The sequence below is a fragment of the Moschus berezovskii genome, chromosome X, assembly GCF_049115385.1.
Source record: "Moschus berezovskii isolate FMDL1 chromosome X, NW_MosBer_1.0, whole genome shotgun sequence".
Taxonomy (NCBI): Eukaryota; Metazoa; Chordata; class Mammalia; order Artiodactyla; family Moschidae; genus Moschus; species Moschus berezovskii.
The window spans coordinates 869,920-887,193 of record NC_142488.1 but is presented as its reverse complement, the minus strand read 5'-3'; the positions used below and the strand labels follow the sequence as shown (position 1 = coordinate 887,193).

The 17,274-nt window shown below is 53.1% G+C and overlaps 1 protein-coding gene across 1 annotated transcript in view; it reads left to right on the top strand.

Annotated features, from left to right (window-relative positions):
* Positions 1-17,053, top strand: part of LOC148773189 (S-geranylgeranyl-glutathione receptor P2RY8-like) — a 55,322-nt gene extending 38,269 nt beyond the window's left edge. Inside the window, exon 2 of the mRNA XM_088833765.1 lies at positions 14,323-17,053. Within this exon, the coding sequence (XP_088689891.1) occupies positions 14,377-15,447 (1,071 nt within the window). The 5' untranslated portion in view covers positions 14,323-14,376 and the 3' untranslated portion in view covers positions 15,448-17,053. The remainder of the gene's footprint in view (positions 1-14,322) is intronic.
* The last annotated feature ends 221 nt before the right edge of the window (positions 17,054-17,274 follow it).

Below are 17,274 nucleotides of genomic sequence, written 5' to 3'. Positions count from 1 at the left end.
CCTGTTTAGCCTTGGGTGTGTCTTGGCAGGTCGTGTCAAGGATGTGGTCCAGTTCATCTAGTTAATAAAATCTGTAGGCATAGAAACTGTTCATAGTATTGCTTGATTGTTCCTTCAATGTCTTTGGAAAGGGCAACCCACTCCAGAATTCTTTTCTTAAAAATTCTAATTAATTTAGTTTTAATTGAAGGAGAATTGCTTTACAATATTGGCTTGGTTTCTGCCATAGAGCAACATGAATCCGCCACAGGAATACATACCTTCGTTCCCTTTTGAACCTCCCTCCCCAGTCCAGTATCCCTGCCTGGAGCATCCCACGGACAGAGCAGCCTGGAGGGCTGCAGTCCACGGGGTCGCAAAGAGTCAGACACGACTGAGCGACTAAACAAGGGGTCTGTAGTGACGGCCCCGTCTCTGGTTTCGGATTTTTGGGGATGCGAGTCTTCTTTCTGTCTCTTTCATCTTTTTTATTAGAGGACAGCTTCTTTACAACATGGTATTTGTCTCCACTGTACAGCCAAGTGAATCAGCCATATGTACACCTATGTCCCCTCCGTTTTGGGATTTTTCTTTCCATTTAGCTCACCACAGGGCAGTGGAGTTCCCCGTGTTACACAGAAGCTTCTCATGAGTTGTGTACTTTATACAGGATATCGGTGGGACATATGTGTCAGTTCCAATCTCCCCATTCATCCTACCAACCTTCCCCAGTTGGATTCCATATATTTATTCTCTATGTCTCTTTGTGTTTTTTCTTAGTCAAGCTGACTAGAAGCTGATTGATTTTCTCCATCTCTTCCAAGACCCAGCGTTTGATGTCTTTTTCCTTCCTCTCTCGATTTTCTGTTTTCAGTTTCACTGCTTTCTGCTGTCACTTTTATGACCTCTTCTCTTCTACTCCCTTGGGATTTAAACGGATCCTCCTGTTTTAGTTTTCTAAGGCGGAAGTCTCGAGGGTAGGTTTTACATCTATTCTCCTTTCTAACTAACAAAATGCATTCAATTTAAAATGAGCTCAGCCTTTGTATCGGCAAGCCTGTGTGTGTGTCAGTCGCTCCGTAGTACGTGAGTCTTTGATACCCTGTGGACTGTAGCCCCGCCAGGTTCCTCTGTCTGTGGGATTCTCCAGGCAAGGATACTGGAGTGGGCTGCCATGCCCTCCTCCAGGGCATCTTCCCGACCCAGGCATCAGACCCGGGTGTCCTGCTCTGCAGGCAGATTCTGCACCATTTGAACCACAATCCAGGCTTTGGAAGACGTTATCACAGCCGTGTAGAGAAATGCTTGAGTAGGTGTGTGTCAACAGAGTATGGGGTTCAAGCAATGCGTCCGAGTGCCCACAGCCTGGGGAGCAAGGTGACATACACCCAGTGCGTATTCAGGCGTGGAAAATGGCAGAGAGACGCTGTATATGTGTGATGGAGATGTTCATAGATGCTCAAAGTGAGACGGTCATGACAGGCGGTGTGGACAGCATGCAAGGTGAACCATCTGCTTGTGTGGGTCAGTGTCGTTGACTGAAATATATGGTCACGACCAGAAATTAGGAAGGGAGTTGTTTCACTGGGTGGGCATGCTGAGGGCTCCGAGCCTGGGGGGGACAGCATCTCGGGAGCTCTGAGAAAGCTGCTCCAAGGAGGCGGGAGGGGGAGTCAGGCTGTATGCAAGTTTGCAACAAAGGGAGCAGGCAGGCTGAACAGCAAAGATCAGGTATCAGTGAAGGGATTGAGCGTTCCACGTATGTGAGGATGCCAGCCTCTGGGCTCAGTGAATCCACTCCTTTCCTATGCTCCTCAGCTGTCGGGGCAAATCCTGTTCCTTGCTTACCTTGCTGTTGTTCAGTCGCTCAGTCGTGTCCGACTCTCTGCGACCCCGTGAATCGCAGCATGCCAGGCCTCCCTGTCCATCACCAACTCCCGGAGCTTACTCACACTCAAGTCCATTGAGTCGGTGATGCCATCCAGCCATCTCATCCTCTGTCGTCCCCGTCTCCTCCCACCTTCAATTTTTCCCAGCATCAAGATCCTTTTCAGTGAGACAGCTCTTCGCATCAGGTGGCCAAATTGTTGGAGCTTCAGCTTCAGCATCAGGCCTTCCAATGAACACTCAGGACTGATCCCCTTTACGATGGACTGGTTGGTGCTCCTTGCAGTCCAAGGGACTCTCAAGAGCCTTCTCCAGCACCACAGTTGAAAAGCATCCATTGTTCGGCGATCAGCTTTCTTTATAGTCCAACTCTCACTTCCATACATGACCACTGGAAAAAGCACAGCTCATGCGGAGGGCAGAAACTGCTGATGGCCGTGACTTTTCTAGTTTACTGATACGGGAGGAGATATTCCCATTGCACAGTATACGCGTGTGAAATGTGTGTTTCATGCACACCAAATGTGCCTGGCAGGATGCCGCGGAGCAGACGTCTCCCAGCGGTCGGCTATGGGGTGGGCCGTGGTCCTGGAGGGAAAATAAGGTCCAACGCTCTTTCTTTTTAATATTGATTTGTTTCGCAGTGTCGGGCGTTAGCTGTGACACCCCAGCTCAGTAGTTACGGCTTGTGGCTAAATTGCCGGGAGGCACACACGACCTTAGTTTCCCAACCAGGGGTCTAACCCACATCTCCTGTACTGTAAGGCAGATTCCTTTATTTATTTATTTTTTCAAACTGTGTAGTTTTTATTATTGGTGTATAGACAGTTAACACTGTTGGACAGCAAAGGGACTCAGCCACACACACCCATGTACCCATTCTCCCCCAAACTCCCCTCCCATCCAGGCTGCCACGTGACATTGAGCAGAGTCCCCTGTGCTGTCCAGCAGGTCCTTGCTGGTTCTCCATGTTAAACACAGCAGTGTGTCCATGTCCATCCCAAACTCCTTGACTATCCCTTCCCCCATCCTTCCCCCCTGGGAACCATAACGTTATTACAGAGGATCGAGCAGAGTTCCCTGTGCTGTCCAGCAGGCCCTTGCTGGTTCTCCATGTTCAATACAGCAGTGTGTCCGTGTCCATCCCAGACTCCCTGACTATCCCTTCTCCCCATCCTCCCCCCTGGTAAGCATAAGTTCATTTTCCAAGTCTGTGACCCACTTTCTATTTTGTAAGTAAATTCTTTCGTGTCCTGTCTTTTTAGATTCTGCGTATATGTGATGTGTCAAAGCTATTTCCCCTTCTCTGTGTGACTTAGGTCACTCAGTAGGAGAACCTCTGGGTCCACCCCTGTTGGTGCGAATGGCTTTGTTTTGTTCCTTTCTGTGCCTGAGTCACATTCCACTGTGTATGCACACCACGTCGCCTTTCTCCGTTTCTTGTCGATGGGCATCTCGGTGGCTCCCATGTCCTGCCTGTCGTAAACAGCGCTGCAGTGAGCACCGGGTGGCGTGGATCATTTCAGATCGTGGTTTCCTCTGGATGCCTGCCCAGGGCTGCGATGGCTGGATCCTGTAGTAGGTCCGTGTTGAGTTTTCTGAGGAACCTCCGTTGTCTTCTGCACAGCAGCAGAACCCATATACAGCCAGCATTCTAGGCGGGCTCGCCAGGCGGATTCTGAACCCCTGAACCACCAGGGGAGTCCCTCGGTGTGCGTTCAGGTCACGCCGAGGGCAGTTTTCGCACCTTTAAGTTGTGTCAGCGTCCCCCGAATGACCCGCAAGGCTATTGCCCACATCCTCACATCTCCCTCTCTCCTGCAATCTCATCCTTTCAGGCCCTACGTTGTTTTAGAAGATCCCTCCCCGTCTCTCATCTCGCAGGATGATTGCTCTGGCTTTCTGTGGTCTATCGGCTAAACTCTGCCTCTCTTTTCTCTTCTGCGTCTGTCTCCTGGGGCTGCTGGAAGGAAACCGCCTGAGCAGAGCTTGAACAACCCAGATTCAGGGCCTTTCACGTCTGGAGACCTGAAGTCAAGGTGTGTGGGGGAGGGTGGGTTCCTTCTGAACTTTTCCGCGCCTCCATCCCAGCCTCCGCACGTCCCTGGTGGCTCAGATGGCAACAAACCCTCCTGCCAGCGTAGGAGACACGGGTTCGATCCTCGAGTCAGGAAGATTCCCCCCTGGAGAAGGGAAGAGCAGCCCACCGCAGTGTTCTGGCCCGGAGAAGCCCACGGACAGAGGAGCCTGGCGGGGCTGCGGCCCGTGGGGTCGCAAAGCGCTGGACGCGACTGAAGCGACTAACGCTTTCACCTGGCACTGTGTCTCAGCTTCTGGTGTTTTCCTGGCCCATCCTTGGCGTTCCTGGGCTTGTTGGAGCATCTCCTTCACCTCTCCCTTCTGCCCCAATGCCCCCCGCCTTTTCAACATTTATACCCTTTTGGCTGCATCGCATGGTAGCTGTGGCACGCAGGGTCTCCACTGCAGCTCACGGCCTCCAGGCTGCTCAGACTCTAGCTGACGTCTGGAGGCTTAGGTCCTTGTGACTCTCGGGCCGAGTGGCCCCAAGGCACGTGAAATCTTAATTCCCCCACCAGGGATCGAACCTGCGTCTCCTGCATTGGAAGGCAGCTTCTCAACCCTCGTACCACCAGGGAAGTCCCCCACACGTCCCCTTTTTATAAGGACGCCGGTCATAGCAGACTCTGGTTTCTCCTCCCGCTCCAGTAGGACGTCATGCGTGGTCAGTCGCTTCAGTCGTGTCCGACTCTTGTGACCCCCTGGACTGCAGCCCTGCAAGGCTCCTCTGTCCATGGGATTCTCCAGGCAAGAATAGCGGAGTGGGTTGCCGTACCCTCCTCCAGGATATCTTACCAACCCAGGGATCGGACCCACATCTCTTGCATTTGCAGGCAGGTTCTTTACCCACTGAGCCACCCAGATGGACCTCACGTGAACCTAAAGAATTACATCTGCAAAGACACCACCTCCCCCCTGCCTTGGGACGAAGGTGACTCTTTTACATAGAGGGAGTTAGAGCTTCAGCCTGAACTTGAAGGGGGGAGACACGATCCACCCGTGACAGCCACAGAGTTTCCGGTGTCTTCTCTGTGTTACCCCCACGGTCAACCAGAAAACCCATCACAGCTTTCCCTGCTGGGCAGGTTCCCAAGCGTCGCCCGGGGCCTGGGGTCAAGGGCAAGAGGGCAGGATCTCCCACACGAGGCTGACGACGCACACCTTCCCCGGAAGGGAACGGCCCAGATGTCTGAGCGTGGTGGTCAGCTTCCAAAGCAGCCTTGGGCAGCTCCCACCTCTGCAGGGTTTGCCGCTTGGAAAGTCTCCTGTCTGCGCTCATAAGTCAGCCCTGATGCTGGCGGGGACGTGGCTGGACTCAGCTAGAACCCTCCCCTCCGGGATGCACTGAGGTCTGAATGGCTGTTAGAGGTCTTCTCCTTGATGCCTATTGTGGGGGCCAGCAAAGATGTATCCGCATCCTGACCCCCTGGAACCCATGAGTGGGGAGAATAATGTGGTCTCTGCACATGTGATGAAGCGAAGCGCCTGAGATGAGACCCTCCTGGATGCTGAGCTGTGCTGTGCTCAGTTGCTCAGACATGTCCGACTCTCTGTGACCCCGTGGACTGCAGCCCGCCAGGCTCCTCTGTCCATGCGATTCTCCAGGCAAGGATACTGGAGTAGGTTGCCATACCCTCCTCCAGGGGATCTTCCCAACCCAGGGATCGAACCCAGGTCTCCCGCATTGCAGGCAGATTCTTTAACAGCTGAACCACCAGGGAAGCCCCATCCTGGATGAGGGTGGTCCTAAACACAATGACAAGTGACCTTCCGCAAAGTTCATCAGTCAGCAACTCTCTAACATCTTTTTTAAAATCCTGCCAATAGATGATGGGCATGTACATAAAGATTCTGGATATTGTAAAATAATTAGCCTCCAATTAAAATAAATACATTAATTTAAAAAGCAATGCCCCAAAAAAAGATTCTGGAAAGATGAGTGCATGAACTATCATGATCGAATTTCAGAAGAAATCCACCTGTTGTTTGCTGAGTTATTTAAAGGGCTGTAGCTCAATGGGGTGGTGTAGTGGGTTGAAGACTGCCCCCCTAAGATTCATGCCATCTCAGAAACTCAGGCTGGGGCATTATGAGGAAACAGGGTCTCTGCAGAGGTGATGGAGTGATAGGTCTGACATGAGGGCCTCCTGCATAGGGGTGGCCCTAAATGCCAGGGACAGGCTCCTTATAAGACACAGACGAGAAGAGACACGGACGCAGAGGAGAAGCCACGTGGAGACAGAGGCGGAGACGGGAGGGAGGCGGCCACCAGCCCAGGGGCGGATGCCCGGAGCCCCCAGAACCCGCAAGAGGCGGGAAGGACCCTCCCTTGAAGACTAGGCAGGGAGGTCAGCCCTGGGACCCCTGACCTCAGACGTCTGGTCTCCAGGGCTGGGGGAGGACCGATATCTTTTGTCACTAGTCCCCCAGCCTGTGGTCCTCTGTGAGGACAGTCCAGGACACCCCTCTGGTTACTGGTCTAGCTTGTATTTACGGACACACCCCAGCTGACAGCGTGGGTCACCATCCCTGGTTCCCTTGGTACCACGCCCACCCTCAGAGGGTGAGTCCGCGTCCATGATATGAAAGGTGAGAGCATTGAGGGTCTGGGTGGGCAGGACCTCACAGCTTGCCTTTTCCCATCCCTTCCTGCACCAGGCAGCTGTGAGCTCCGTGTGGTTAAGTCATCCCAGGATTCTCGACCCAGGATTCAAATCCGGGCCTCCTGGGTTGGGAAGGTCCCCTGGAGGAGGGCGCGGCAACCCACTCAAGTATTTCTTGCCTGGAGAATCCCACGGACGGAGGAGCCTGGCGGGCTACAGTCCGTGGGGTCGCAAAGAGTCGGACACGACTGAGCGACTAAACAACATCATCTCAGGAGGGAATATCCTGTGGACCACATGGCAGCACCCATTTGGACTCTGTGCCGTCAGCAGGTCTCTGAAGCCGTGGCCCTTGAACGCTTTGGTGCCGAGGTTTCCAGAGCTGCTGCCACAAAGCACCACGACTTGGGTGGCATGAGACCCCCCAAGAAACCCAGAAAGGGGCCAGCCCACCCTGCACAGGGCTGGGTGATGGTTTCCTTTGGGTCCAGACCCTACGGTCCCGGCTGTGAGCTCAGCCCCAGGAGAAGCCCCCGGCGCCTGCGAAGTTTGCGCTGTGGTTGTCGAAAAGACGCAGGGGAGGTCCTTAAAGAGCAGTCATCCCTTTGACTCGGGGCTGCTTTTCACTCACCCCAGCTGAGTAAGACCCACCTCAGTAGAGACAGAAGGACCACCGTCCTGAGTATCTCTGGCCTTCAGATGGGGCGGGGAGGGGAGTCCTGGAGTTGCTGTAACTGTTAGCAGCTAGGCATGGATGGATGGATGGGTGGATGGATGGATGGCTGGATGGGTGGATGGATGGATGGATGGGTGGATGGATGGATGGATGGGTGGGTGGATGGATGGATGGATGGGTGGGTGGATGGATGGATGCGTGGATGGATGGATGGGTGGGTGGGTGGATAAGTGAGTGGATGGATGGATGGGTGGGTGGATGGATGGATGGGTGGATGGATGGATGGGTGGATGGATGGATGAGTGGGTGGGTGGATGGATGGATGATGGATGGATAAACAGCGTGTGGTCTAGTCACACAGTGGAATATGACGCCGCCATGAAAAAGAAGTGAAGCCCTGACACAGGCTACAGCGTGGCTGGACCCTGAACACACACTGCTCAGTGAGAGAAGCAGGCACAGGCCACACGGTGTGTGATTCCATTCATACGAAACGTCCTGAACAGGCAAATCCGCAGACTCAGAAGGCACACCAGGGGCTGGGAAGACGCGGGAACTCTTAAGGGTACAGCGTCTCCTTTTAAGGGGGATGAACATGTCTGGAACCAGACACAGGTGATGGTCACGAAGGCTTGTGAGCCCTGCTCTGTGCCACAGAACCCTCCACTTTCAGCATGGTGAACTGTACGACAGGTCAATCTGAACTCGGTTTTAAAACGTGTATCCATGTGTGCTGGGGAAGGGATGCAGGGGTGATGGCCACGGCGTGCAGGGTTTCTTTTCAGGACGATGAGGATGTTCTGGGATTGCATGATGGGGCTGGTTGCGTCTCTTTGCAAATATATGAAAAACCACTGCAGTGTCTGTGGCGGCTCAGATGGTCAAGAATCTGCCTGCAATGCAGGAGACGCAGGTTTGATCCCTTGGGCCGGAAGATCCCCTGGAGGAAGGCACGGCTGCCCACTCCAGTATTCTCGCCTGGAGAATCCCATGGACGGAGGAGCCTGGAGGGCTACAGTCTACGGGGTCGCAGAGAGTCGGACACGACTGAGGGGCTAACGCCCGCACCGCTCTGTCCACTTTGCAGAGGTGACCTTGATGATGTTTTCCTGGTAGCTCTGTAAAGCCATTAAGAAAAGAGGTTGACGGGGATGCGGGTACCGAGGAGCCAAGGACGCTCGGCCTGAAGCTCTGTGCAAGCCTGTGTGACGCCTGCATGTAGCTTCCTGCAGAATCTCCACCCCACCCGGCACCCTGCGGCCCCCAAGCCTGCAGGCTGCCCCGTGCCTCTGGCAAAGAGTCGCCTCTGCCCACCCAGCACCCCGGGGACCGTCTTTGTGGTCGCCAGCAACTGTTTCTGTCTCATTTCACGCCACTTCCATCCCCCACCCCTGGTCTTCCGCCCCGCCCGTGGCTTTGGGAGCCGGCCGCATCAGTTAGAGGTGATTTCTTTATGAATCAGCCGTGTGTCGCAGGGGAGAGGGCTGCCTGCCCGGTCCCTGAGACGGGCACAGGTGAAAGCTTGGGGGGGGGCCCCCGGGGGGTGGTGGTGGTGGCGGGGGGGGGGCAGGGGGAAGGCGGCAGCTTTGGGGTGCAGATGGAGGCCTCCCGGACGCCCACGTGGCTTCTCTGCTGCCCCGCTCCTCCCCGCCGGGGAAGCAGCCGCTGTCTTATGCAAATGGAGTCTCTTTTGAAGCTCCCACTGGGAGGTTACGACAGATCCGGGGGGAAGGTAGGGGGCAGTCATCACCGGGCAGAAGTGGAAAAGTGTGCTAGCCGCTGAGTTGTAGTCCGACTCTCTGCGACCCTGTGGACTATAGCCCGCTGGGCTCCTCTGTCTGTGGGATGCTCTGGACAAGAATACCGGAGTGGGTTGCCATGCCCTCTGCTAGGGGATCTTCCGCAACCTGGGATCGAACCCAGGTCTTCTGCACTGCAGGCGGATTCTTGACCATCTGAGCCTCCAGGGGAGCCCCCAGCAGGCTCCCCGCCCCCCAATGCCACTCGATGGTGGAGGCTGGGCTTCCTGTCTCCAGCTCTGCGCACTCCCCATCTTCTCAGATTCCCTCCCCCCGCCGCGACTGTGGACAGGCAGTAGCCTCCTAGTCACCCCCAGCCCGTCCCCTCCCCAGTTCCTCTTTCCCCTGCAGATCGGAGACTTCTCTCCTCTCCACGCCCCCCTGCCCTGCGGCCTCCACGTGCGGTCCTGAGAGGTTCGGCTCCTGAACCCCAAAGATGGATGGAGGTCGGGGGCCGTGAGGTGTGGGGTTGCGCCCCCCACACACACACCACCATAACTGTACCATCGCACCTGGCCGGGAGCTAGTGGCGCGGAAAGTTTCCTACTCAAAGCGAAACCCGGGCCATTTTTAAATGGGTTTGAGGAACCTCGCTCGGCACACCCCCGCTGCAGATGTTACATCTCCTGCAGAGATGCCCTGGGTGCCAGGGCTTAAAAGGGAAGCTGCAATGCCATCAGCGTGGAAGGGCCGCGTGCTGGCTTCCCCGGCGACTCAGGGACCATGATTCCTGCCAACAGACACCCCGGGGATGGACGCCCTCCCCGGACCGTGCCAGCAGGTGTCCAACTGCAAGGCGCACGTGAGCCGGGGGTGGGGGGGGGCGTTTTCCGGGCCTGAGCTATAATGGGGCGGCACCTGGTTGCCCAGCTGAGCCCCACGCCCTGATTTCTGGAGCCCCGATATCAGACACACACACACACACACACACACACACACGGTCAAAAACAGAAGTGATAGCTTCAGCCAGGGAAAAACAGCAACCTTGTCAGGTGGATGAGACAGTAAAGAATCCAGCTGCAATGCAGGAGACCCAGGTTTGATCCCTGGGTTGGAAAGATCCCCCAGAGGAGGCATGGCAACCCACTCCACTAGGCTTGCCTGGAAAACCCCATTGACAGAGGAGGCTGGCGGGGTACAGTCCCTGGGGTTGCAGAGTCAGACGCGACTGAATTGACTGAGCAAAGAGGTGACAAAACCATCCCCCAGACTTTGAAAAACTGACAGAAATGAACTGCGAGCTGCTTTTGGGTTTCATTTACATAAGAAATTACAAAGAAAGTGACACTTGGAACCCACTGTGTCCAGAAGGCAGGGGCAGTCAGGAATTGCTTCTCCCCTGGGCCCCGGGCCCCTTTCTCTGTGTGAGTCTGAGGGGCCAGCCGGTCACGAGCAAGGTGTGTAGAGCAAGGTGTGTAGGCAGCTCCGGGGACTTCTCTGTTTTGAGTGGGGAGGAAGGTCAGCAGGAAAAAACAGAAGTTCAAGAGTGCAAGTTTCAGGTTCCAGCCTCAGGAGGAGTCAGCTCAGAACTCACCGTCTCCAGCAGGCTGGCACTTCCAGTTAGGCTCCAGGGCGTCTTACCTCCCCATGCTAAGTCATTCAGTCGTGTCTGATGCTTTGAGGCCCTATGGACTGTAGCCCACCAGGCTCCTCTGTCCGTGGGATTCTCCAGGCAAGAATCCTGGAGTGGGTTGCCACACCCTCCTCCAGGGGATCTTCCTGACCCAGGGATCGAACTGGGCTCTCCTGCACTGCAGACAGATTCTTTGGCATCTAAGCCACCAGAGAAGCCCCTAATTGAATACACATGTGTTTATATATATACATATACATGCATGTATGTACCAGAGTTATATCTGTGTGTTAAATATAGACACACACACGCACACATATATATACATGCAGTGGGCTTCCCTGGTGGCTCAGGTAAAGAATATTCTGCAGGCAAAAACTCCACTTGCAGTGTGGGAGACCTGGGTTCGATCCCTGGGTTGGGAAGATCCCCTGGAGAAGGGAAAGGCTACCCACTCCACCGTATTCTGGCCTAGAGAATTCCATGGGCTGTATAGTCCATTAGGTCGCAAAGAGTCAGACACGACTGAGCGACTTTCACTTTTTTCACAAACATACGATATGGTGTGTGTATAGGTCACATATACATACATGTACACATGCACTATGGTGTGTATCACATATATACATGTATACATGTGATATGCTGTGTGTCTATATTACATATATACACATATACATACAATGTGGTGTGTGTGTCACATGTATATACGTAAATACACACAATATGCTGTGTGTAACATATATACACATATATACATGCAATGTGGCATATGTATAAATCACATATATAGATATACACAGTGTGGCGTGTGTATATATCCCATGTATAGATATTTGCATACAATGTGGCATGTGTGTATATCACATGTGTAGATATATACATGCAATATGGCATGTGTATATAGCACATGTATAGATATACACAATGTGGCGTGTGTATATATCCCATGTATAGATACTTGCATACAACGTGGCATGTGTCTATATCACATGTGTAGATATATACATGCAATATGGCATGTGTATATAGCACATGTATAGATATACACAATGTGGCGTGTGTATATATCCCATGTATAGATACTTGCATACAATGTGGCATGTGTGTATATCACATGTGTAGATATATACATGCAATATGGCATGTGTATATATCACATGTATAGATAGACAATGTGGCTTGTGTATATATCATGTGTATAGATATTTGCATACAATGTGCTGTGTGTGTCACATATGTATGTAATGTGTGTGTCTATATCACATATATATAGATATACACAATGTGGCGTGTGTATATATCCCATGTATAGATATTTGCATACAATGTGGTGTGTGTGTCACATATATGTGTAATGTGTGTGTCTATATCACATATATATATAGATGTACACAATGTGACGTGTGTATATCACATGTATAGATATGCACATGCAACATGGCGTGTGCGACATATATATATGTAATGTGTCTATATCACACATATATATAGATGTACACGATGTGGCGTGTGTATATATCCCATGTATATATATTTGCATACAATCTGGCATGTGTGCATATCACATGTATAGATATGCACATGCACTGTGGCGTGACACATATATATGTAATGTGTGTGTCTATGTCACATATATAGATGTACACAATGTGGCGTGTATATATATCCCATGTATAGATATTTGCATACAATGTGGCGTGTGTGTCACATATATAGGTAATGTGTGTGTCTATATCACATATATATATAGATATACACAATGTGGCGTGTGTATATATCCCATGTATAGATATGCACATACAAGGTGGAGTGTGTGACACATATATATGTAATGTGTGTGTCTATATCACATATATATATAATGTACACAATGTGACGTGTGTATATCACATAGATATGCACATGCAATGAGGCGTGTGTGACATATATATATGTAATGTGTCTATATCACATACCTATATAGATGTACACAATGTGGCGTGTGTATATATCCCATGTATAGATATTTGCATACAACGTGGCATGTGTGACACATATACACGTAATGTGTGTGTCTATATCAGATATATATATATAGATGTACACAATGTGACGTGTGTATATCACATGTATAGATATGCACATACAAGGTGGAGTGTGTGACACATACATATGTAATGTGTGTGTGTATATCACATATATATATAGATATACACACAGAATGTGGCGTGTGTATATATCCAATGTGTAGATATTTGCATACAATGTGGTGTGTGTGTCACATATATAGGTAATGTGTGTGTCTATATCACATATATATATAGATGTACACAATGTGGCGTGTGTATATATCCCATGTGTAGATATTTGCTTACAATGTGGCGTGTGTATATCACATGTATAGATATGCACATGCAATGTGGCGTGTGTGACATATATATATGTAATGTGTGTGTCTATATCACATATATAGATGTACACAATGTGGCGTGTGTATATATCCAATGTGTAGATATTTGCATACAATGTGGTGTGTGTGTCACATATATAGGTAATGTGTGTGTCTATAGCACATATATATATAGATATACACAATGTGGCATGTGTATATATCCCATGTATAGATATTTGCATACAATGTGGCGTGTGTGACACATATACACGTAATGTGTGTGTCTATATCAGATATATATATATAGATGTACACAATGTGGCGTGTGTATATATCACATGTATAGATATGCACATGCAAGGTGGAGTGTGTGACACATATATATGTAATGTGTCTATATCACATATATATATATACACACAATGTGGCGTGTGTATATCACATGTATAGATATGCACATGCAATGTGGCGTGTGTGACATATATATATGTAATGTGTCTATATCATATATATATATACACAATGTGGCGTGTGTATATCACATGTATAGATATGCACATGCAATGTGGCGTGTGTGACATATATATATGTAATGTGTCTATATCACATATATATATAGATGTACACAATGTGGCGTGTGTATACATCCCATGTATAGATATTTGCATACAACGTGGTGTGTGTGATACATATACACGTAATGTGTGTGTCTATATCAGACATATATATATAGATGTACACAATGTGGCCTGTGTATATATCCCATGTATAGATATTTGCATACAACGTGGCGTGTGTGACACATATACACGTAATGTGTGTGTCTATATCAGACATATATATATAGATGTACACAATGTGGCATGTGTATATATCGCATGTGTAGATATTTGCATACAACGTGACATGTGTATATCACATGTATAGATATGCACATGCAATGAGGCGTGTGTGACGTATATATATGTAATGTGTCTATATCACATACATATATAGATGTACACAATGTGGCCTGTGTATATATCCCATGTATAGATATTTGCATACAACGTGGCGTGTGTGACACATATACACGTAATGTGTGTGTCTATATCAGACATATATATATAGATGTACACAATGTGGCCTGTGTATATATCGCATGTGTAGATATTTGCATACAACGTGGCGTGTGTGAGACATATACACGCAATGTGTGTGTCTGTGCCACACGTGCACATACCACAGGGCGTCAGCGCTCCCGCGAGCGTGTGTGGGCACCCGCGGCGCTCCTGAGTCGGCCCCTCTCCGGGGACACCCCGTCCTCCCACGCCTCTCACCTCCCTTCCCCCGCTTCCCTCCTCGTCTTGCAGGTCGGCCGGCTGGCCCTGTCCCGAGCCCGGTCCCCGCTCCGCCACGGCCGCAGCATGGACATGAACGTGACGCGCCCGGACAACGCCACGATCCTGATGCTGCGGGACCCGGCCATCGCGGTCGTGCTGCCCGTGGTGTACTCGCTGGTGGCGCTGGTGAGCATCCCGGGCAACCTGTTCTCGCTGTGGGTGCTGTGCCGGCACATCGGGCCCAAGACGCCGTCGGTCATCTTCATGATCAACCTGAGCGTCACGGACCTCATGCTGGCGTGCGTGCTGCCCTTCCAGATCTACTACCACTGCAACGGCAACCACTGGGTGTTCGGCGTGCTGCTGTGCAACGCCGTCACCGTGGCCTTCTACGCCAACATGTACTCGTCCATCCTCACCATGACCTGCATCAGCGTGGACCGCTTCCTGGGCGTCGTGTACCCGCTGGCGTCCGCGCGCTGGCGCCGCCGCCGCTACGCGCTGGCGGCCTGCGCGGCCACGTGGCTGCTGCTGCTGGCCGCGCTGTCCCCGCTGGCGCGCACCGACCTCACCTACGCCGTGGACGCGCTGGGCATCGTCACCTGCTTCGACGTGCTCAAGTCCAACATGCTGCCCAGCGTGGCCATGTGGGCCGCCTTCCTCTTCACGCTCTTCGTCGTCCTCTTCCTGCTGCCCTTCGTGGTCACCGTGGCCTGCTACACGGCCACCATCCTGGCGCTGCTGCGCTCCGCCGACCGCCACGGCCGCGCGCAGCGCCGCCGCGCCGTCTGCCTGGCCGCCGTGGTCCTGCTGGCCTTCGTCGCCTGCTTCGCCCCCAACAACTTCGTGCTGCTCGTGCACATGGTCAGCCGCCTCTTCCTGGGCCGCAGCTACTACCACGTCTACAAGCTCACGCTCTGCCTCAGCTGCCTCAACAACTGCCTCGACCCTTTCGTCTACTACTTCGCGTCCAGCGAGTTCCAGCGGCGCCTCCGCGACTACCTGGGCTACGGCCCGCTGCCCGCCGCCGCCGCCGACAGCCCCGACAGCCGCCGCGAGAGCCTCTTCTCCGGGCGCACCCTGTCCGCGCGCTCCGTGGACGCGCCCGAGGCGCCCGAGAGGCCCAGCGTGAGAAGGCAGGAGAGCGTGTTCTGACACAGGCACCCCCTCATCGCGAGCTGGGGGGTGGCGTGGAGGGACAGCGGCAGTCCTTTCGGCCTGCTTTCGGTCACTCTGGGCGCGCTGGGACTCGGCGGGACCACGCTGGACCGGCCCGTTGGGGCCCCGTGCTCTGGGGTCTCAAGGAACCCCAAGACATCACCTGGTCCCCCCGTCACCACCGCCATCGGAGCCAGGCAAATGCCAGGGTCAGCTGCGCTACATTGCTGTCGGGGGTCAGCTTCTACTTGACTGACTGCAAGTCGCTCAGTCTTGTCTGACTCTGTGACCCCGTGGACTATACAGTTCATGGAATTCTCCAGGCCAGAATACTGGAGTGGCTAGCCATTCCCTTCTCCAGGGGAATCTTCCCAACCCAGAGATCAAATCCAGGTCTCCCGCATTCCGGGCGGATTATTTACCAGCTGAGCCACCAGGGAAGCCCAAGAATCCTGGAGTGGGTAGCCTATCCCTTCTCCAGGGGAACCTTCCGGACCCAGGGATCGAACTAGGATCTCCTGCATTGCAGGCGGATTCTTTACCAGTTGAGCCACCAGGGAAGCTAAGCTTCTATTTAAGCGTCCACAAGCGGCGGCTGCCTGATGGGAAGGATCCAGGAGGTGTGAACCGAGGGTCTCCGGGTGGACAAGAAGCTGCTGAGGATGGTCAGTTTCTCTTGCTACACCCATGTCTCCCTGGAGTGCCTCGGGCTGCAGCTTGCATCGGGCGGGGGGCGGGTGTCTCCCCCGGCCCCTTCTCTGCCTGCCGCCAGCCCCCGGCCGAGCATCCCCAACCACGGCAGGTCCTCCTGGGGTCTCCGGTGGTTCCTGGCCTGACCCCTGCGATCCTTTGAAGACCAGGCGAGACCACCGAGCACACGAGCCCGCAGCAGCCCCCCCGCAGCCGTGCGCTTTTGCAAAGATGATGGGCCCCAGTTCCTGGAGTGCCCGGGATGCTGAGGCAGCAGGGTGCCACGGTCTGCCTGAAATAACCTCTGCGCGTCACAGGGAGAAGCATAGGATGAGATCAGGGTTCCCTTGGGGTGGGGGGCCGGCGGGGAGGGGAAGAAAACAGCTCTGAAGCCTGTAAGGTGAGAGCTGGTAGGCAGCTGCAGCTGCAAAGCAGGTGACATCCCCCGCACTGGACCTGAGAGATACTGGTGGGTTGTGAGCCGATGTTACGGGAGCAGTTGGTCCCCCTACGTCATTGCTTGGGAATCAGAACCAGGCGCACATGTGGCAGAATGGATGGTGTCCCAACCCCGCAAATCCATGTCTGCCCGGAACATCACAGTGTGACCTACCGGATCAGGGTGGCCCTAAACCCTGTGACGGGGTCCTTATAAGACACAGAAGGGGACACACACGGACACAGAGGAGGAGCCACGTGGAGACGGGAGGGAGGCGGCCACCAGCCCAGGGACGGACGCCTGGAGTCCCCAGAAGCTGGAAGAGGCAGGGAGGACCCTCCCCTGGAGCCTCTGCAGCGAGCTCAGCCCTGGGACACCCTGACCTCAGACGTCTGGTCCCCAGGGCTGGGGGAGCGCGGACGCCTGTCTGGGACGTTAAGCCCCTCATTTGTAGAACTCTCACAGCCGCCCGAGGAAAACTCCCTCAGTCTGATTCTGAGACTGGACCTCTGGCCACTGGCCGGGTGACCCTAGGGGCTGCAGTGCCTGGCGCTGGCTCCCGGGGTGGGACCTGCGTAGGGCAGTCCAAGTTCTTGGCAGGGAGAAGGACTCACCTGAGGGTCCCATCCATCCCCACCCCCACCACGGGAGGCCCACACCGAGGACAGTGTCCAAGCCAGTCCGCAGTGTTTGCA